Here is a 21691-nt window from a genome sequence, read left to right as displayed (position 1 = left end):
CCCGCCGCTGCGCATGCGCCCTATGCTCTTGCCGTCCGCCGTTATCCTCCCCCCGGACCCGCGTGCGGGGGGATCGGCAGCCCGCGACGGTTAGTCTCGCGCCGCGGCCGGTGTGTGGCCGGTGGGGTGAGGGCGGTGAGGGGCGCCGGGCGCCTGTCGCCTGTCCTGTCAGCATCCCTCCCCGTCCCGGCGGGGGCCTGCCCGCCCCCGGGCCCTGCTTCTCTCGTGAGCCGGCTGGGGCTGGGAGAGGGGAGCCCGTGGTGGGGAGCCGGGGCGCCGATCCGGGCTGCCCCCCTCCGCCCCCGAGCCCTGTCAGGCAGCGGGGCACGGCGCCCCCAGGGAGGGCGGTTAGTGCTAGCTCACGGGGAGCTCGGCCGAACCCCCTCGAATGCTGGTGAGAAACCGGTGATCATTGGGGACAGGACAGTGGGTTCTCCTTCACACAAACAGCTGAGTGTCCCGCGCCCGTTCCCAAGGCCGCTCTGTTCCTTTCTCGGACGAATTACAGCAGATGCTCTTCGGCCAGAAGGAGGCATTGTGAATTTATGTGAGGAAACTGAGCTAAACCCGAGAGGAAAGCAGCTCTGTGCGTCCTTCTCGGTGATACTTTCGATATAATTTCGAAACAAATGGAAGAAGCAGCCTTTTGCTTGCAGGTCATTTGAGTTTAGGCTTTTCACGGTTGGAGTTTTGTTTAGGTATATTAAGTGTGAGAATCGCGTATGTTGTTAGTAAGGAGCGTAGACTCAGATTCTGGCCATTTACCCTGAAGGCACCAACAACATGTAGTCAAAGCCTGAGCAGGAAAGTAATCACAGAAAAAGCCTCTTAATGCCAGGAAAACTAACAAAAGTATGTTTATGAGGGTGAATGCAATAAATGAAAGGGTTTTTTCAGGCCTTTAATTTGTTTTTTTTTTTTTTTTTTTTTTTTTATTTTCCTCTCTCTCCACCCAGGGAGTTTCTTTAAGGAACATGGAGGAGCGAGCTCCCTGCAGTTTCTTGAGTTTCTCATCTATCTGATTTTGACATGATCAAATGTTTGGTGGAAGATGTGCGAGCCAGGCTGCGTTCTGGAATGACTATCAACTCACTGGGCCAGTGTGTTGAGGAGCTTGTCCTCAACAGCATTGATGCCAAAGCAACATGCGTAGCTGTCAGGGTGGATTTGGAAGCTTTTAAGATCCAGGTGGTGGACAATGGCCCTGGGATGGGGAGGGAGGACTTAAATGCAATGGGAACGCGGTACTTTACTAGCAAGTGCAGCTCAGTGGCAGACCTGGAGAACCTGACATTCTATGGCTTTAGAGGGGAGGCTGTAGCAAGTATAGCCAACCTGGCCAGCATAGTGGAAGTTTCATCTAAGACCAGCAGGACAGCAAAAACGTTTGTGAAACTGTTTCACAATGGGCAGGCACTGGAAGTCTTTGAAGCTGAATTGAGCAGACCAAGTGGTGGAACTACAGTGACTGTGTGTAATCTGTTCCACCAGTTACCGGTGAGGAGAAAGTGTATGGATCCTGTGCTGGAATTTGAGAGAGTGAGACAGAAAGTAGAGGCCATTTCGCTGATGCATCCCTCTGTTTCACTTTCTTTAAGGAATGACGCTTCTTGTTCTCTGGTGCTTCAGCTCCCTAAGACAAGAGATGTGAATTCTCGGTTTTGTCAAATTTATGGACTGGGCAGATCGCAGAAGTTACGAGAAATAAATCATAAGTTTGGGGGGTTTGAGCTAAGCGGTTATATCAGTATTGAAGGACATTACAACAAGAACATGCAGTTCTTGTATGTGAATAGAAGGCTTGTTTTAAAGACAAGATTACATAAACTAATTGATTTTTTATTAAGAAGAGAAAGTGTAATTTGCAAGGCAAAAAGCGGCCCTACAAGCAGACAGGCTAGTACAAGTCCTGGTCACCACCGTTGTGGCCCAGAGTTGCACGGGATCTTTGTTCTCAATGTGACCTGTGCATACAGTGACTATGATGTGTGTCTGGAACCTGCAAAAACTCTAATTGAGTTCCAGAACTGGGACATTCTTCTAACTTGCATAGAGGAAGGAGTGAAAACATTTTTGAAACGAGAACATTTATTTATTGAACCATGTAGTGAGGACATCAGAGAATTTAATGAAGATAATGACTTTTGGTTATATAACGCTCCAGTTCTGAAGCCCTCACTCTCTGACAAGAAGAGCATCCAAGACAGTTTTCAGAAAGCATGTGATGAAATTGTGGAATCCTATGAAATGTGTAACTTGCAATCAAAAGATGTCAAAAGGAAATCTGTGACTAGGAAAAAATCTTCAAATCTTATAGAGTCAAACAAAAATCTACAGGAAGCTGAAGTCGCCCCAAATCAGAAGACTGCTGAACCATCTGATCTGTGTAGAAACAACAAAGTGGAGATTCCACTGCCCAGCAAAGATGGTACAGCTTCTGATTTCATTATATCGAATATCTCGGAGCAGGAGCTGAAGGACATCAGCAGTTCCCAAAAAGCATCTGATGCTCATCTGAAACCTTCAGAAAATCTTCATTCCTCTTTTAGTGGAGGGGCCAGATTGGAAACAAGAAAAACAGATATTTGTGGTGACCTGCAGCATTGTGCAGAGAATTGCATAAAATATGTGGGAAGCCAGCAAGGCAAAGGCGTGCAAAAACCCAGTATGGTCCATATCTTAAATAATGGTGGTGTTCAGTTGCCGCCTGAGAGAAAAGACCCTACTGAAATAGCAATGGAACCGGAAACTGTCTCTGGAAGTTCATTGATGAGACTGTGTGATGCAAGAAGAGGAGACAGGGAAACAGCTGAAGTGGTAGATGACGCTGGAAGAGGGACTGTTAGTTCAATACCTTTAAAACGGTGCTCTGCAGGCCTCATAACATGTGTTAGGCAAAATGAGCCCCCCCATGCATATGAAGAAACAGAAACAAACCTTGCATTAAATGTGCAGTGTAGACCTGGCCCTGTCAGTGCCAAGGATATTTTTGGCCACAAAGTGAATTTTCCGATTCAGTCTTTAAATGCTAAGGATATTTCCTGTAATACAAATAAAGAATATACACCTCCTTACACCAGAGAAGTATGCATGGCTGATGGTAATGAGTGGTTAGAGAGCAAAACTTTGTCAAATCAGGTGAGTGAGGGGATAGCTATGCCTACTGTCACCAGTAAAAGACTTTATGAGACATCAAATGTTACAGAATTGCCTCTGGCAACTTCTTCAGGTATTCCTCACAATGAAGTTATAAAAAGCACTAAAAGACAAATCACTGTGCCAAGATCTGAGCCCTCTAAGAAGCTGAGCTTGTCCACACAGCTGGGTTCGTTAGAAAAGTTCAGGAGATATTATGGGAGAATCAAGTGTACGCAACCAACGCCGTTGTCAGAGCAGAGTGAGTTTGGTCTCCCGGTTTTTAATGCACAAGCTAAATGTGACTTTTCAAAGAATGAGAATGACAACCATGGTAGTGTGAGCACTTGTGAAACTCCAACTTTGGAAGATCCCAATGCTAATAACAGTAGCCAAGATTTTGGTTCTTTGGAAGAGACTTCATTCTGCAGTGGAGAAACTTCACAGGACAAACAAGCCCTTTGTCAGAGTCCTTTGACATTGTCTGATTACTCCCAGATTAGTAAAGAAAATGCAAGTTGTAAAAGATTTCCAGGATCATTATCATCCAAACTGTCCAGAATGAAGCGTGACCACAAAGAAGTAGAACTTGGTGTACAATTCCAAACAGATTCAAGTAGAAAAGAGGACTACTGTATAGATCCTGAATCTTCAGATAATGATTTTTTTTTCAATTCTCGTCAAACATATAAATCCTCAGTGGAAGAAATGAGGGAATGCAATTACAGCATTTCTAAGGGGGATGCATGCTCACAATCAGACAGTATGAGACCAGGGTCCATGAAAAGCACTGTCAGCCCATCACCATTCAGCAGCATAGAAGGGGAGTACATAGTCTCTTCAAGCAGTGTTTTCTGTGCTAAAAAGGATTGTACTAACATAATCTGTAAAGATAAAAGTACATTAGCTAAATCCTCAGAACAAGATTTGAAAGATACTGAGGTTCCCCTTATGACTTTCCCAAGTAAGTTAGAGTTCTCTGCAGATACCACCAGCACAGGCGATCCCAGGAATTATTTGTGTTGTTCTGACTGGCTGCAAGATTTTGATGTTTCTTCGGGTAAGACAATATACATCAATAAAGCGACTGGACTGAGCACCTACCGCACTCCTCCTACCGAAGGATTTCAAGCTGCATGCGTTCAAGATATAACAACCATGGCTGTGAATGTTGTCTCAGAGAATGGTAAGAGGGGTGGTGGTGGTTGTTGTACAAATGGGATGAGGAAAACTGTTTGTGTTCTGCTAGGTGCATAAAATATCCTGCTGACAGCACCCAGCAGTTTATACTGAAATATCCACTGCCTTATTGTGATAGCTGTATGAACAGGAAAGTGTTGGAGACTATGGAGACAGTAACACACTGACATGCAAGATATTAAGATGGTTTCTAATAAGACAGTCAAAAGAAATGTCAATACCTTGTCAATTAACAGGCAGCTGCCTGCACATCATGACATTTACCGAGATCACAGTTATATATAATTGCTGTCATATGTAAAGAGAGGGACACACTTTAAAGTAAGTGTACTGGAAAAATTTTGTGGTATTTAACATTTTGTCCTAACTGCACACAAAATTTAAGTCAACCCTTGAAAAATTAACCAAAATCTGACTTTTTCAATGAGAATGTGTGGCCTCCTGCCTGCAGATTTTGGAAGGCTGTTCCTTCATACATAGCTTTGTAGATGTTGTACAGCATTGTTGCTGTTTTGATGATGGAGCTTTTCCAGGGGTGACAGGACACTACATCATTGTGTTGGTTTTTCAGCAATATGGTGTTCATGAGCCTTCATTGATCTGTCAGATTTGGCTTTCTGTGTCTCCCTGGTCTGGCTTGGCAGAATAGTGTCTTCAATAATTTTCCCTTCCATGTGTGTATCTTTGTTCAAAGTTGTTAGTCAGTCTGTCTATAGGCAGGTTTTATGAGCAAAGATGCAGCCTTTCGTCACATAGACCATATTTTCTTCTGTATAATTTGTTTCAAAAAAGTAGTTTGTACTTCTTTCTAGATAGTTCTCTTGTGAAATATTTGTCTAATCAATCATGATAGCCTCTGGTTTGTTCCATTTCTGTCTGTTACTTCCTCCTTTATCACCAGTTGTAGAAACACTGGTGCAATAGGTGGTTTGGTTGTTAAGCTGTTCCCTTTAAGTACAATAATTGGTGCCAATAATTCTTAATATCTGTTGTGTTCCACTGAAGTAGATTTGTGACAAGGAGAAGAACATCTGTTTTTATTAGGTAAAATTACCTGCAAGCACAAATGTATGCTCCTTGACTAACACTTTTAATTTCTGTGGTTTTCAAATTTCGGTTGCCCACAGTGCTGTTTCATAGCCAGCCAAAGCACTGAGATGTGGAGCTTGACCTTCTATCCAAAATGTTGGTTAGGCCATTCATGTTTATGAAGAGAATACCTCACATACCCTTATGCTTTCAGATTATGTGTAGTCCATAGTTTTTGGAGACGTATATTGTGTTGCATCTTTTTCCCTCCAATGACTTTGTTCTTTACTACCCTTATTGTTGGTGTTACTCTCTGTCATATCAGTGGTGCCACTCTTAACTCCATCAGTGGTGTTATTCTTTGGTGAGATGTCTGCTGTAGCTTTTTTGCTTTTCTTAGGTTGCAGGTCAGACCTCCCAAACCTTCACAAGGTGTTTGGACTCTTAGACCCTTAGGTTTTCAAAGCTCAACAATCATGTTCTTTCACACGTTTTTCAAGCAAAGGATATTAATTCTTTTTAGTCAGAGGAATAAACATCACTGTGTCCTAACACAGCATTCATATCTCTTGATGTTAAGCACTGTTTTGGACTGCTGTTAAGACCCAGGGATGGAATAATTTCTTCACTTGCTATGTACGCTTTCATTTTGCTTTTTAGAGTAGTGTTGGTAACCCCGTGGTGTTGACTTAGAATTTCATAACCCCATGATTTATTAAGAACAGCATCTCATAGAAAAATTTAGGGAAATTACATGGGTTGGTGGCCGGTGAGGAGGCAAGAGTAATCCATATCCTCTTTTCCATGACAGCAGTGGCCATCTGTTCCTTTTTCCAGTCACATGCCATGCGCACAACAGAAATGCTAGATTTTGTAGGTTAGACTCAGGCGTCTTTGTACCAATTAAGCCGATTGCTGCAGGAAATTTTATCAAGCTTCATTTCACCACTGGATGCCTTTTTGAATAAGCTTGTGCTATGCATTTGTAGAAGGTTAATATCCCAGTTCAACTCTGTCTTTGTTGTTATACCAGCTACATTTGCATTTTTTGTTACTTTTATTACATTATTGACTGATATGTCATTACACCACTATATTTTAATGATCTAATTGAGGCAGCTGAAAATGAATACACAAGTATGGTAATTGTATGTGGTTTGCACATATAAAGTAGAGACATTATTAGCCTCAGCACCTTTTCTGATCACTTGTCAGAATCTCTGTCACCTCTGAATTCTCACTGGCCTTTGGGCAGGAAAATCCTAGCTTTATGAAAAATGTATGTCCGGAACAAAGATTTTCCCTGCAGCAAGAAGCAGGAAAATGAATCTTTATTTATGATTCTATGTAGAAAATACTGGACTTCTGTTCACGTAGATGATAGATGCTTCTGTGAACTTGAGGGGTAATATCTTTCAATAATACTAGCTATAAAAGTTCTCTCAAAGCCTGAATTAGGTAGAGTTCTTCAGGTTGTTACAGTTTACCAGGAACCATGTCAGTCCATCTTGACTTCTATTCTGTGTTTTGTGACAGTGGGGTGCTGAGTTACTCTCCCATGATGGGCAGCCAGTTTGGATTCTTGAAAGGATTCTCAGTCCCCAGGGTAGGACCATCACTGGTCCTTACTGGAATGGAGCCAACTGTCAGGAGTCTACAGACTGGCCTAGGATCTCCTAGAACCTTTTCATATGGAGCTTATCAGCATGCAGCTGGTTTTCTTTGGCGTCATCACTCTGTCGCTTTTCCTGAATGCACACCCTTAATTTCTTAGCAGAAAGGAACTTTATTAATTTATTATTATTTCACAAAGAATAGAAGTCTGAATTGTACCAAAGGAAGGGTGAAATGTTTACCACTGTGCTGGAAATCTGAGCCACTTTTCTTAATAATCTCGATAACAGTGCTAGTTTGTAATATCATTAAATCATTTTTGGGTGGGTAGAAACATGTTGTTAGGCTTACTCCGATATCTCACGTGGTCTCACTGACTTGTAGTTTTCAGTTTTACAAGTTCCTGATAACTATCAAGTATCGATAGGAGTGGTGATAGATTGGCAGTTTTGCCACACCTTAGCAGAGGGAGGTCAAAAGTTGATATCTGGCAGGCTTTACTATATGCCTTCTCTTTCCTATGGGGATAATGCTTCTGATTGCGCTAATTCTGGAAATAATTCTTATGTGATTAAAACAGTAGCCAATTTTTAAGAAGGATGGTCTTGCAGAAGCCATGATAATATTTTAAAATACATCTCCTGATGCAAGTGTGTCTGATAATTGTCCGTTTTTTACATATATACTGTTATTTCTCAATGTTAGATTGCAAGATCTGTGGGATACTCTGATTTGTACAGGGCTAAGCACATGCTTGTTTATAAGAATATAATACTCCTATAGCTTTTTGTAGTTTTGCATGCTGTTGAATCTGCAGCAGTAAATTTATATTGTGTTTAGGGATTCAGATGAGGTGCCATCCCTTTAGAAGTGAGATTGTGCTACCCTTCCTCCCTAGACCTCGAAAGGAGAAGACTCTAGCAAGCCAGGATCTGAGAGGTAGGGCCAGCTTTCCAGGACACAGTGTTCTGTGGTAAACAAAAAAAGTCAAAATTGTCCCAGATGTCCCAACAGGAACCCAGAATTACTCAAGGTCTGTTAACAATGGGAGCATGTGAGTCATCTCAAATCTAGAACTGGGAAAAAAAAATCTCTTAGGGTTGAAGGCAGGTTAGGGGATACTTATTTACAGGATGAAATACCCAGTTCTTTGTTGAATTATGTCAGTAGTTTAAAGAATAATTACCTACTCCCTTCTTTGTACTTGTTCCAACCTTGGAATATGAGAAATAGCTTCAATCCTCACAATTTTTTTTGCGGTGGAAAGGATTGAATCATCTTTTTGGTATGTGGCTTTGTCCAGAGGGAGTGGGTAGCTAAACAGGTCGTTCTTACACACACACACACCCCGCCACCCCTCCATTTCCAGGCCCTGTTGAACTGTGCATGTTTAGGAGTCAAAGCTGCAGTGTCCTTCCTAGTTAAAGCAGACAACAGAGAAGTCCAGTTTCATGTTCCATCTTTTATTTGTATATTCTCCCCTTTCTATGATGGGAAAAATAATAATACTTATGTGAGGTACAGGTACCCAGTGCCCCTTCTGTTGGCAGATGGTGGTAGTCCCTGTATTATCTATGTGTTCCTTCCTAGATGCTGAAGGGGAGTCTCTCCAGTCACTGCTTTCAGAATGGGATAATCCTGTTTTTGTTCCCTGCCCAGAGGTAATTATTATCTCACATCTTATGCTAAAGTAGGAGTCAGTTTAACCTTATGTTATTTTCTGACATGGGGACCAAAATTGCAAATACTGTAACTATTGCATGTAAGTTATTCAGCGATATGTTAGACTACAGACCTGGAAGTTATGTGTGTTTATAGACTGTTGATATGTATATCATTGTTGTGGATTTATTCAAAGTCAGAGAAGCAGGTGTCAGGCTAAACTTCTGCCTTACATAATTTCAAAAGCAAAACATTATTGTAAGCTGTCTTTTCCTCTACAAAGATAGTAATCTTAAAAGTTAAAGGATGGCAAAATTGTAATACAGTGTCTGTCCTCTTTGTGGACAGAGTTAAAATAACCCAGCTTTCTTCTCTGGATGCGATGGGTCTTAAGAGTGTATTTTACTATACTTGTTTTTATAGCCTAGCAGTATTATAGGATGTGAGAGGGAAACAATGTTGGAGCTTTTAGAAAAACTTCCTGTATTGTCATGTGGTAGCATTATCTCTAATCATCATGTTGTGTGTGTGTAAGCATATGTACGTAACCATTTCCACCTGCGAACAATAGAGATGGAATAGCAAACCACCTGTTGGTGAGTTTCTGAAAAGGAACAGTAGTTCTGTTCAGTTGTTGCGGTGTCGTGTACTCTGACTCATTTCAGGGTAATACAACTTTTGTAATGCAATGCACTGAGAGCTCATGCAGGCTGATAAATAACTTCAAGTTTTCTGATACGTACTTGAAATAAGCTGAATGCATTGAAGTTAGCAGGTAATATCCAGATGGGAAAGTATATGAGGCTTTCTGGATTGCTGGATGGTATCTTTAGCTAGTGCTATTCTTGTGTAGAAAGCTTGGTTTGTAAAGCTTAACAGTTTGTCAAACTGTTACTTCCAGTTTTTCATAAAGGTGGTTTGTTGGGGTTATTTTTTGTGTGTTTGCATTTTTTGCCATATCCTTTGTATCCTGCTTGATCTGTATTTCTGTTTTTACAGATTGCTGTTGATGTGACCAGCAGTCAGGCTGACAATCTGGCTGTGAAAATTCATAATATCTTGTATCCTTATCGTTTCACCAAAGATATGGTTCATTCAATGCAGGTACAATATGATCTGTTACTCATTTTATCCCCAAATTCCCACTCAGCTGATGGGATTTGCTGATGTTTCTGCCTGGTGGGAAAGAGGTATCCAGGGAAATAGTTTATATCCCTAGTTTTCACAAGCACAAACAGAATTCTTGGTTGTTGTGTGACAGCAGCAGACATGTATGTCCTGGCACACATATGTTCTGGCAGATCTTAGTATCATCTCATGGTTAATCAGCTATCTGCAAGTGACTCAAATTCCTTGACTATATGGTTAAAATGAGAGGCAGGCCTGTTACTGCTGCCTAGAAACACTGTTAACTAAACGATATTTCAATGGGAAGTTTTTTATATTTATTGTAGGTATTTTCTTAGTTTGTATTCCTCTGAAATATGTGTCCTGTATCTTCCATTTTTATTTACCTTAGAAACTTAATTCTTCAGCAGAGTGGTTTCAAAGGCAAATCTCAGATTTCATGGAAAGACTTGAAATTTCAGTTTAAGATTTATGTTTGTTCTGGAAAGTGATTCTTAAAAAATGGCATTACAGATTCAAGTTTAACTGTTTTAGTGCTTCTTGATCAAATGTTTTGAATATTAGCTTAAAAGCTAATGTAAATGTATGGCTTCAGCTTACATTCTTTGATGGTTTGCCTGGATAGAAATGCCAAAGTGAATTCTCTCCCTCTTTTGCTTCCCAAGGACAAAAGGCTTACAGGCCCAGTTAGCATTATTCCCATGCAATCAGGTTGCTGGCTTTGAGACTGCAGATTCTGACTGTGTTGGGCATGGTAGTGTTGATCTCCAGGGTGGACAAGGATCCAAGTGATTCCCTGATGTTGTGTGTGCAAGAATAACAGGAGTAAATAAAGTTATTACAGTAAACAGATCATGTTTCAAAAAGACAGGAGAGTAAAGCTGGAAAACGGAAGGTAGCATTTTTCTGTTAATACCTCATAATAAGAACTGTTCTTTAAAACTTAATGAGTGGTTCTGTGATTCAAACTTAACCTGTGTAATGTTTTCCTTTCTATGTTTTGAAGAACGTAAAGCTAGAAGTTACTACTTCCCATCTCTGAAGAAGCTAAATACTGCCTTCTGTACCCTATAGCTTTTGAGAATCACTGTAGAAAAGACAGAAGTACAAAATGTTGCATCGTGCCACAGGAAAAGAATAAAAAGTATCATTAATGTCTTGCATCCCTGCAAAGAAATAGGATCATACATTCCTTTTTACCTAGCAGATCAACAATGCACATGTGAGACAGAGAATGCTGAGTGAGCTCTATCTGACTTGGGGAGAAATTTCTCCCTAACAACATATCTGTTAATTTGAATCTAGCAATGAGATACTGAAAGCATTGTGCATCCCTGCTCAGTATTCCCTGTAGCTCTGGATGATGTCTGGTGCTTGACAGGAAGGTGGAATCAAGTCACAGAGGCAAATTCTACATCAGAAAATGAGGGGAAAAAATGCTTCTGGCCCCTTCAGATGATCAGCACAAGTTGTTAAACACAGGGCAGGTTAAAAAAGGTTGTTTACGTTCTCTTGTGGTGATAGCAGCGAATCAAATACCCAGAGTCACTGTGCACAGGTTTAATTTCCAAGTCAAGGAGGCTTCTACGTGAGCATTTAATCCATTCTGTAAATTTTCAGCTCCACCTTAGAACAATTAGAGTTCTTTCCCTGATGAGTCTCTCTGAAAAAATTGATCTAGAATTATTTTCTTGGATATTTTGAAACTTTCTGTTAGTTGCAGGCTAAACTGTTTCATGACTTATTTATGGTCATTTGACCTTCTGCCAATATTGTCTTTTAGCTTAAACAATTGCTGCCTTTTCCATGTTTAGTCCCCCACTGTATTTATAAAGAATAATTATATACCTTCTCAGTCTCTATTTTGCTAGGCCAAATTCTTTAAGCCTTTGGGACTGTAAAAGATGTGGTTTCCACTCCCCTAATCATCCTACTGGCTATTTGTTGTGCTTGATCCATTTTGAATGTTGTCGTCTTTCGTTTACCTTCATTTTTAAAAAATAATTTTACCACCAGGCAATGATTTTTCTGAGTATCTTACAGGTTCTTCAACAAGTCGACAATAAATTTATCGCTTGTTTAATCAACACTAGGAATGAAATGGACAAAAAGGCAGGTAAGAGTGGTTATTAACATGAAGTTGAGGTGGCTGTCAAGTGTGGTTAGACTGCAGAGGAAACACTGTCTATTTGCATTCTCTTCTTGCCTTGGGATGATATTGTGAGTAGAGGAAAATGTTAGTCTTCACTTGAAATTTCCTGGATCTTCTTTATCTTTATTTTGGACGTTGTTGAATGTTCCTATTGCCTTCAGATTAGTGTTATAAAAATAGATTGTACTCAAATTACTAACATCTTTCAGTCTCTGTTCGCAGTGTGTGGACATATTCATTGTCGAAGCTTGCTGAAGCTGTACAAAAAAGGCATTCAAAACCAGTAGTTTTCATAACATTTTTAAAGACTCTATTAAACAGAACAGTTTGTGGGTAACCTCAGCTCTCATTCTGAAGTCAGATAAAGATGTCAAGAGACGAGAGTTTCTGACTCAATCTAATTACCTTAATTTAAATGCCAATTTGGATCACTAAATTTCTGTTCCGTAGTGACTTTATGTTCTGCCAACATGGCCTCCTCCTCACTTTATTTCTGTAAAACTGGCTGATAGTCTAAATGTGGCCTCTAGAGAGTGGTCGTTCTTCCCAACCTGTGCAGTTGTCTGGTACAAAGTTGCCTATTTCTAGCCTCTTGTTGGTTACATTTTTAGATGGAAACCTCTTGATTTTGGTGGACCAACATGCAGCTCATGAACGGATCCGCTTGGAGCAGCTTATTGCAGGTGAGGATTCAGATGGTCTTAGGAAGAAAGATAAAAGCTGCACAGAAAAGTACAAATGAGCTGTCTGAAAGGGAGAGCTTGCTAACTAACTTACCATAAGGATAAATCTGGGATGTATGGAACCAATCAGATATTCGTTTGTCATATTTATCCTGATCCCTAGGAGAGTGCAGACATTCAGTGTCTGTAGCAGTCATAGTATTGGCAGCTGAAAATTGTTACAGTGTTTCCAAAAATAGAAGATATACTCCCTACCCACAGAACTATCAAACTAAAATAGTCCTGACATAATGAAAGAGCAGGAAGACTGAGGAAAAACAATGAAGAGGAAATAGAACAACATCAATAAGATTATGTGGTTATGCTGTGAAGAATAAGACACGGGATGCAGAGTAAAGAGCATAGTTCATTTGGTTCCTTTTTAGCTGAATACTGTGCTTTAAGCCTAAAATTTCTACAATCTGAAACTGTTTGCAAAGGGATAATGGTCTTCTCTGTAAGCTCATTAGCCATTGATTTCAGTGTTAAAAAGCACAATAGCCATTCATCAAGTACTTAAAAATCATTGACCTTCTCTTTTATCAATAAATATTGTGCAATTCCTGCAGAGAGGGTTCCAGGAACTCTCTGCTCCTTTTGGTCAGGTACTGAAAAAAGTTAAAGACTGAAGGGAGAAATGCTTAATGAATAGTACTGTAATGCCATTTATATCAGACTTTTCTGTGGAAAAATTGCTGTCTGTGAGTTGGACTAAATATATCAGTAGGTTTTTTTGCTATTTAGGGTGACTCTTTTTTGGAACTGGTGGGAAAAACCAAAGTGGCATTAACCAACCCTTCCCCAGAGGCTAGATGTCTGGTTTGTGACATTCCCAGTCCTCCACAAGTTTCAGGAGAAGGCATTCTGTGGTCACTTTTTAATCCAAACAGAGGATTACATGCCAAACCGTAGGGTCATTAAGGGTAATGCCTGCGTAAATATTCTAAGAAAGGATACTTCTCAACAATTCATTCACAGATTCCTATGAGAAGGAAGCTGCAGCCTGTGGTAAGAAGAAATTACTGTCCTCCTCCATCTCTCCTCCTTTGGAGATTGAAGTTACAGAAGAACAAAGAAGATTTCTACGGTTAGTAATGATGAATAGCTCTAAACTTCTGGGGACAGCTCTGTTGACCAGGAAGATCTCTACATATTGCTAGGTTACCATGAAGCTCAGGAAAGCAGCTGTTGATTCTTTCCTGGGCCGAGACCAATTGGCTCTATCTGTGCTGAGGAAAATAGGTGTGTTTCTCAGGCACGTTGTTACATCATCTCAGGACAAAACCCTGTGGTATGCCATCTCTGTGCCTCTGCAATGTACTGTGGTTTCCCTGGGGAAGTAAACCTTCATGTGTGGGCCAGGAGAATGCCAAAGCAGTCTCCAACAGATCCTGCTGTCTGCATCTCAGGACTTGAGTGTGCACACTAGAGTGCAGTGCCCATAGCATCAATCTAGTCGCTGATTTAACAGGCACTGTTTGAGAAGAGCAGGATGGGGTATGGAAAGTTTGTATTGTGAATCCTTCAGAAATGCATTCTTTAATCCTAGATGCCTGCCAAGAGTAACTAATGAACACTGTTTCCCAAATGTTTCAGAATGGTGGCCCAGCTACTATTAGGGTATTTAACTTTTGTACTGCAAGAGTTTAGACACAGATCTGTTGTTGGACTATTGCAGACCTATTGGACTCTAGTCAAACTTTCTTCCCCCAAATCTCAGTCTGTCACCTGTCACATGCATTAGTGGATTTTTTTTTTCCCCCTGCATTGTTGTTCATTTTCAGGTGAAGTTCTAGCTTAACATTCACAGGACTACCTCATTAGTCTCAAACTGCTCTTTTTGTGATGCCAGTGGCAAACTTGACAGCTTTTAAATCACTCCTTGTTAAGATTGTTGCCTATTACAGGGCTACACTTGTTTGGTGTGAAGACCGTTTTGGGTGTGTTCCAATTGTGACAGTACCACTGCTGTATCCACTTGGTAACTCTTTTGTGTAACAATGGCCAATACCAGAAATTCCGAAGTGTAAAGCACTATTATGTTCCACCTGCCTTAGGGAAAAATGTGAGAACATAACCCTTGCTGTTCATAGTTCAGTAATATTTCATGCCTTTGTTGTTCCCAGCTCTTAATAATGTTCTTGCTAACATCACGATATTTGTAATGCCTCATGTTAAATTTTGGATTATTTTTGCACTCATCTTTGTATGTCTTTTATTTCTGATATATCTACTTTTGAGACTGGATGGCCAAAATTTTTGCTATTTATGTAGAAGCCAAAAAAACGTGCAAATAGATCAAATTATTCCTGCTAATTTACATTTATTTGTCTTTGGGAGTGGTGGATTCAATTTCTCTGTCCATTTTTCATTATATACCTTCTTCATTCATCCTACTGATTTCATTCATCATTTTTCTACTTGTTTTAAGTTCTGATTGAGTTCAGTGTCATCTTTAGTCTCAGCTAACCTTAATAATTTTGTGTTTTCTACAAATTTGCCCTCTTGACCATGTCCCTTCTTTTCCACATCATTAATAAACAATTACAGAATTACAGATCAAGTCATGTTGAACACTGACCAGCTGTTGCCAACATACCTTGTTTCTGTAGTCTCTAAATCACAACAAATGTTATTTCTTTATCCATGACAACATTTTGCATTTGCCTTTCTAGCCACTTTTAAGAGATGGCATCCAAGGCTTTTTGAAAGGTAAAATAAATTCTGTGAGCTACTTTTCTTCATCAGGTATATCACAAACATACTACAAAAATCAGTAAGATAAAGTCAGAGAGGCATGGTTTTCTTTTAAGGACACTGGTTAAATTATTCAGCACAGTGGGATGCCAGCTGTGATTTTCAGTTATTACTTAATCCAGGAAGCTTACTGGTGCTTTTATTGTGTTGCTCTTTAATTTATCAGTATTTATCGGCAGTTCATCTCTTTACAATTACTCTGTGAGACTACCGTACTAAAAAGTTACGAATTAAAAGTACTATGTAAAAATCTAAATTCTGTTGTTATTGTTGCTGGCAAAGTATGACTGTATTCTGTAGTAAAGTTTGATGTGATAAATTGACTTCCCTAGAAGACCTTTCTCTTCACCTATGCTTGCTAATTAATAGTTCAGCTGGACCTCTGGTTCACCTGCAGCTTCGATTCTGTTATTTGTCTACTTAGCTTTGTAGTAATGCATTGTTCTGTTGACTCTCTTGGACTTCCTTTTTTTTTCCCCCTAAAAAAAAAAGCAAGCCTGATTGTCTTCAATAGCTGCTTGGATTCTGTCATTTCACCACAATGGGCTTTTTCTGTCTTTCTCTGCTTTTGCTGAAGGCTATACATGTTGTCTTTTTTTGGATAGAATTACACAAGTCATCTCCATATGGAGGCTAACAATTGCATTATTCTCATGACTGATTTTAGTAAGTTTAGATTAACGTCTTTTTTGTTCAAAGAATCTCTTTTCTAAAATTGACCTTCATCATCTTTAAGTGAGTATTCCCTGAGTTAATAAAATCAACTATATGTTAAGTTCTTTTCATTTTGAAGAGAGGTTCTTATCTGACTGTGAAGTCCCATTTTTGTGTGTATTTTTCCATCCACAGGGTGACATATGTCAGATTAACTAGAGGTTGTTCTTTCCTTGGTTTTCTTTCCTTAATGGGGTATAAAGTTCATTAAATCAGCATAAATTTCTTACAATATTTTTTCCATCATAAGTGTTCGCTATTATGTGCCAATTGAAATAATGATTTTTCAGGTTAGGCTTAAAGGGAGTCTTTAGGCTGTGTAATTTCAATATTTGGAGTGTTTCTGTGTTGAACCAGACACCTCATGCATCTTCAGAAAAGATAGATTTATAAATTTAGACATAAAGCTTTTCTCCACATAATACAGGAAGTCTTAGATCTTGTGGAACATGAAATATGCACAGTTGATTGGAGTGAAAAAACATGGCTGAATGTAGGCTGAAAGGGCAAAATTACTTGGTATCTCATGATGCATGGATTTTGAAATTGGAAGCTTTTCCAGGAAGAAACATATATGGGGACTTCAGAAATATTTACATATGCTGTGGAGACATAGCTACTGTAGTTGATGTCTTATTTCTGGTGGCTTTTTCCTCAGATGCTGCTACAAAAATTTGGAGGACTTGGGTCTTGAATTATCATTTCCTGAGACCAACAGCTCTTTGATTCTAGTGAGGAAAGTGCCACTGTGTTTTATAGAAAGAGAAGCCAACGAATTACGACGGAAAAGACAACCTGTCACTAAAAGCATTGTGGAGGTCAGTGGTGGTTATGGGTGAAATTGTGATCCTGAGTCTTGTTCTGTGTTGATAGCCTGGGGTATTAGAGTATCTGTGTTATGAGGGAGACAGTGAAGTCCCTTGGTGAATGTGGGTGCCATCCCTTTTAGTAGCTAAATAGTCCCACAACTGAAATCCCTGGACTATAACAGAAACGACAGGAGACTGTTCCAGGTTTGGACTAGTGGAGAGGCTAAGAAAAATAGTATATAGTGCAGGTGTTTCAACAGTTTACTTCTCATAAATGCTTGCATGAACAGTAAATGCTTGAGTCAACAGTAAAATGATTAATATTGCTGATACAGAAGAATTTTTGTAAGGATTTAAAGCTGTTTTCATGAAATGTCTACATTGGCAGTGCAGCTTTCTAAGAGCTGCAGTTCCAGATGTTCTGCAGTTTGAGGAAGAAATTGTCTGAACTGATTACTTGCAGTTTCCATTGCAAACAATTCTCCACAATCATAACTGCTGCAAGGACTGTAAAAATTGTTTCTGGAGTACCATATTCAGCCACTAGGCTGAGCCATTGTGAATCAGCCCAGTCTTGATATGAAAAGAAGAAACAAGAGAGGATGATTCATCTGATTAAATTTTCTTTTCCAACCTCACTGTAATCAGGAAAAACTCAAAATGCACTCTCCTGGTCTGATTTAGGAGCCAAGAGCACTAAAAGTGGTGGAGGAGGGGCTCATGACTGTGCCTCACGAGCACTCATTCATAGCTGACGCCTCAAGATCTCATGAGCGTTTTGGCAAATCTGTTTTGCAGTCCTTTTTATTTTAGTTAGGACTGGTAGCACCCATTCATGATTGATGACAAATTCATTGCATTTTAGGCTTCAGAAATGAAATCCACATGGACTATTTTGCAAAGAAGAAAGGGCAGCTGTTCAAAGATACATGCATTCATTGCACTCTGAGGTATAGGAGTTCCATTATACCCATTCTACAGATAGGAAACTGATGCACAGAGAAACCAAGTGACTTCTAAAGTCTGAATAGATACTTGCGAGAGGTCAGGACTTGCACCTAGATCTTTCAGACTGCGGTCAGTGTAGTAGCAACAGCATAATTTTTCCTTGTTCTGGCAGTTAAACAGTAAATTGTACATAAATGTGGACAAAGCAGGATATGGGCAATGAACTGATGATATTTCCTTTTCCTTCCAGGAGCTTATGCAAGAACAAGTTGAGGTGAGTTGCCGTCTGCTTCTGAAGTTGACTATAATAATGCAAAGCTTACTGCATGAACCAAAGGGAGTGTATTAAGCCTCAAATGAGAGAGGTGGGCTAGATAATCCACTGGCTTTTCCTCATTTTTAATTTCCTTTGTGTTACAGTTCTTCCTTTTTCTCATATTAAACAGAAAGTAAGATGATGTTCCCTTACTGTTTTTAGCTAGTGCAGACTACAGGAGGAGGAGCACGAGGGACACTGCCTCTGACAATGCTGAAGGTGTTAGCTTCCCAGGCCTGTCATGGTAGGGAAACTGTACTTTTCTTTCATTCTTTTTTTTTTTTAAACCTTTCTGTTTCTACACAACATCCTCACTGGGAAGTGGTTTCAGAATATGTTTGCAGGAATTCCAGGATTAAACTGTGTGTTTCACAGGGATGAGAAGATAATGGTCTTCTCACAGACAGCTCTGTGAGGGACAAGCAATACTGCTCTGATTTATTTATGTATGGGCCTAATATACCTTCCAACCCTCACATAAAACAGAGTACAGTTCTGAGATGCACTTACCCCTGTGGGCTCTAAACCATTCAAGTAGCAGCTCTGTGAAGGGGCAAGGGGAGGTGCTGGAATCTGCTTGAGAGCAAGCAGGGAAGAATACTTAGACACTCATCCCAAAAAGCGTTTTTCATTTCAGATAAGTGTCGAAAGTGCTAATTTAAGTGCACCTGTGACCTTTCAAGTGTTTTTGGAAGGAGGGCAGCAAGGATTTACATTTTTGAAGGGACTATGGCTTTCCAGCGTCTGAAAACGAGCAGACGTTACAAGTGTAGACTGCAGTAGCTCTAGCCTCTTTGGCAGTTCCTGTGCTGTATAGAGTATTAACAAGATTATGCTGAAGGGGTAAATGTGAACCAAAAGCATCTATTTTCATGGAGGGTCACTGTGTTCTACAAATGGCAGACAATATATGATTTTTCTTTAATATCTAAAAAAGTCCCATGACTGAAAGGCAGATTCCAGGTTGTCTTGTGTGTCTGTGAAGGTGAACGATAGCAAACACCTCTGAAATAACTCCCTGATGTTCTGCTTGGATTTCCTCTGGATGCCATTAAGTGCTCATTTGTGAGAAAGGACTTAGCGGCAGGGCTAGCATCTAGTCTTAGAACTGGTGCCTGTCAGTGGCAGAACTGATATTAGCTGTCATCTTGGTTTAATACTTTTTGATTTGTGAACTGGTTCCGTCTTTAGCTGTAACACACACAAAAAAGAAAAGCAAAAACCAAAGCCCATTTGCCTCTTTCAATGGCACCTAATAATGTTACCATCCATCAGACTTGGGTTAGGTGAACGTTTAGGCCATGGAAAGCTGATCCTTAAGCAGCAGGCTGGTTAATTGAGCTGAGCTCTAGGTCTGCCATACTGCAGCCTTTGGGCTGCCTTTGCAGCCTCCCAGCTAATCTTTGGGAGCTGCCTTGTTCTCTGTGAAAACCACAGCTGTGGAGGGAAGCCTGCTGTGTGGTTTGAATTCTCTTTAGCAGCGCGTACAAGAATTTGTATCTTTTTTTCAGGAGCTATTAAGTTTAATGAGCGTTTGACTTCGGAGGAGAGCTGCAGGCTTATTGAAGCTTTGTCATCTTGCCAACTGCCCTTCCAGTGTGCTCATGGAAGACCCTCCATGATGCCTCTTGCAGATATAGACCATCTACAGCAGGAAAAGCAGGTACTGTGTGAGACACTGATATGCGTTTGATAATTCACACTCTGGGTTATCAGAGGCATGTCATATATGTGCGTGCAAGAACTAGAATGGGCCAGTTTGAAACCATCACCACTGGCTGTATCTTACTTGAATTTTTACTTAGCTGTTACCAATAAAATAAAACTTCAGAACATTAAACCTCTGTCCTGCAAACACTTTAGCCAGGATCTTACCATATTTCATTTGAATGGTCATACTGACTTGAATGGGGTCCACTAGTCCTTAAAGGTAAGCATATATTTAAAGTGCTCACAGTTTTTAAGTGTAAAAATTGGAAAACATGTAAATTCTGATATTCTACTAGTGGTAAAGATGCTAATTAAACAAAGACCTACTTCCTCAAATTTTAAGATGCTATAAAACGGGGAAATAAGCAAAGAAATAGCAGCATGTAGATTAATAAAATCATTACTCCTTCCCTTTTGCTATATACTATATTAAGTTACTATATTATATATAGTATATTGTATTAAGTTACAAAATTGGATTCTGTTGAAAGTCAGGTGGGACTTTGAATTAGATATTAAAAAACTTGGGAATGACTGTACTAGGGCAAAGAGTATGGAGGCATTGAAGCTCGCTCACTTAGTTATGATTTAGTGCTTCTTAATTTTTCTCCCTCCAGCCCAAACCTAATTTGTCTAGACTGCGGAAGATGGCACGAGCATGGCACCTGTTTGGAAAAAAACGACCCTAATTTTAAAAAGTTAAGACTGTAAGCTGCAACCACTAGAAGTATTGGTATGATCCAGGTCCTCTGTTGTTAGACAACACTGCCCTGTGTGGAGCCAAGTTTCTGAGCCAGTGGGGTCACTGAAGGTCTGCTCCGAGTACTGACCTAAGAAGCAGAGGCCAACCAGGAGAACATGGCAGGAGGAGCCCACCCTCATACCCTGGAGAAGTGTCTTCAACGTTAAGGAACTACATTGTAAGCCTGGGCCTTATGTCAGTGCTTGACACTGAAGTTGCAGCCACTCACAGCTACTAAAGTGCTTTTTCTCTACAAGCACAGTATGATTCTGCATAATAGAGAGGAGACTTTTAATTAAATATATTTTATAGTGCTTTGAAAATGGGGAGGTATTTATTAATAAAATTAACACTAAACTCTTTCCTTGGGCTCATGGCAGCGGCTGGAATGAGGACCAACCAGATTCATAGTACACATAGACCAACTTAGGATCAAAAAACATTCTTTTTCTTTAACTAGGCAATGAATGACACACCCAGCTGTCTTCTCCAGCTCCCTGCAGTTTGTATTCTTGAGTCAGAGATTTCTAAATCCTAGCATGGCCCCATGTTCTCAGGGTACAGAAACTTAGCCCCACAGATATACCTGAATAGCCCACAGCATTTTTTACAATAGGTAGACTTAGAGGTTCCAGTTATTCTGTGTCTCAGTCTAAGGCAGAGGAGTAGAGGTTATTTCAGAATGGTAAAAGATGACATCTTTATTTAATCAGAGGCATCCAACTTAAAATCAGAGAGGTATTGACACCTGCTGAATCAAAAGCAAAACAAGGAGTGGAAACTACTTTCATTTGATGCCTTAACTGTGGTATAATGTATTGCCATACATTGGTAAACAGGACTAAGGAAATGTGATCTGACTGACCTGCAAGAGCCTGAGATTTCTAAGATGTTCCACGCTGCCCCTCACAAAAATCCAGAATTTCCTGAATGAGACAAGATACCCGCCCAAGAAGAATAATTGCACTCAATTAGTGCAGGAAAGGAGAGACCCTCAGACTACAATAAGCAAAGCAAGAGCTTGAGTTCTGCCATGGAGGTGAACAAGCTAGC

At 40.1% G+C, this 21691-nt stretch overlaps 1 protein-coding gene across 2 annotated transcripts; it reads left to right on the top strand.

Moving 5' to 3' along the window:
• The first annotated feature begins 19 nt into the window (after positions 1 to 19).
• Positions 20 to 21001, top strand: MLH3 (mutL homolog 3). 2 transcript variants are annotated; one of them, XM_075103514.1, is made up of 13 exons: positions 20 to 89; positions 957 to 4321; positions 7819 to 7917; positions 8569 to 8639; positions 9640 to 9744; positions 11812 to 11884; positions 12532 to 12603; positions 13621 to 13729; positions 16772 to 16931; positions 18121 to 18144; positions 18349 to 18430; positions 19698 to 19849; positions 20514 to 21001. In XM_075103514.1, the coding sequence occupies exons 2-13, from the start codon at positions 1030 to 1032 to the stop codon at positions 20583 to 20585; spliced, it is 4311 nt and encodes a 1436-aa protein (XP_074959615.1). In that variant the 5' UTR covers positions 20 to 89; positions 957 to 1029; the 3' UTR covers positions 20586 to 21001. The 2 variants fall into 2 exon arrangements, with proteins under 2 accessions (XP_074959615.1, XP_074959616.1); XM_075103515.1 differs by lacking the exon at positions 7819 to 7917.
• The last annotated feature ends 690 nt before the right edge of the window (positions 21002 to 21691 follow it).

The sequence above is a fragment of the Phalacrocorax aristotelis genome, chromosome 9 (assembly GCF_949628215.1).
Source record: "Phalacrocorax aristotelis chromosome 9, bGulAri2.1, whole genome shotgun sequence".
NCBI lineage: Eukaryota > Metazoa > Chordata > Aves > Suliformes > Phalacrocoracidae > Phalacrocorax > Phalacrocorax aristotelis.
Note: the sequence above shows the minus strand (reverse complement) of the source record. Positions and strands in the feature narration are given on the sequence as shown.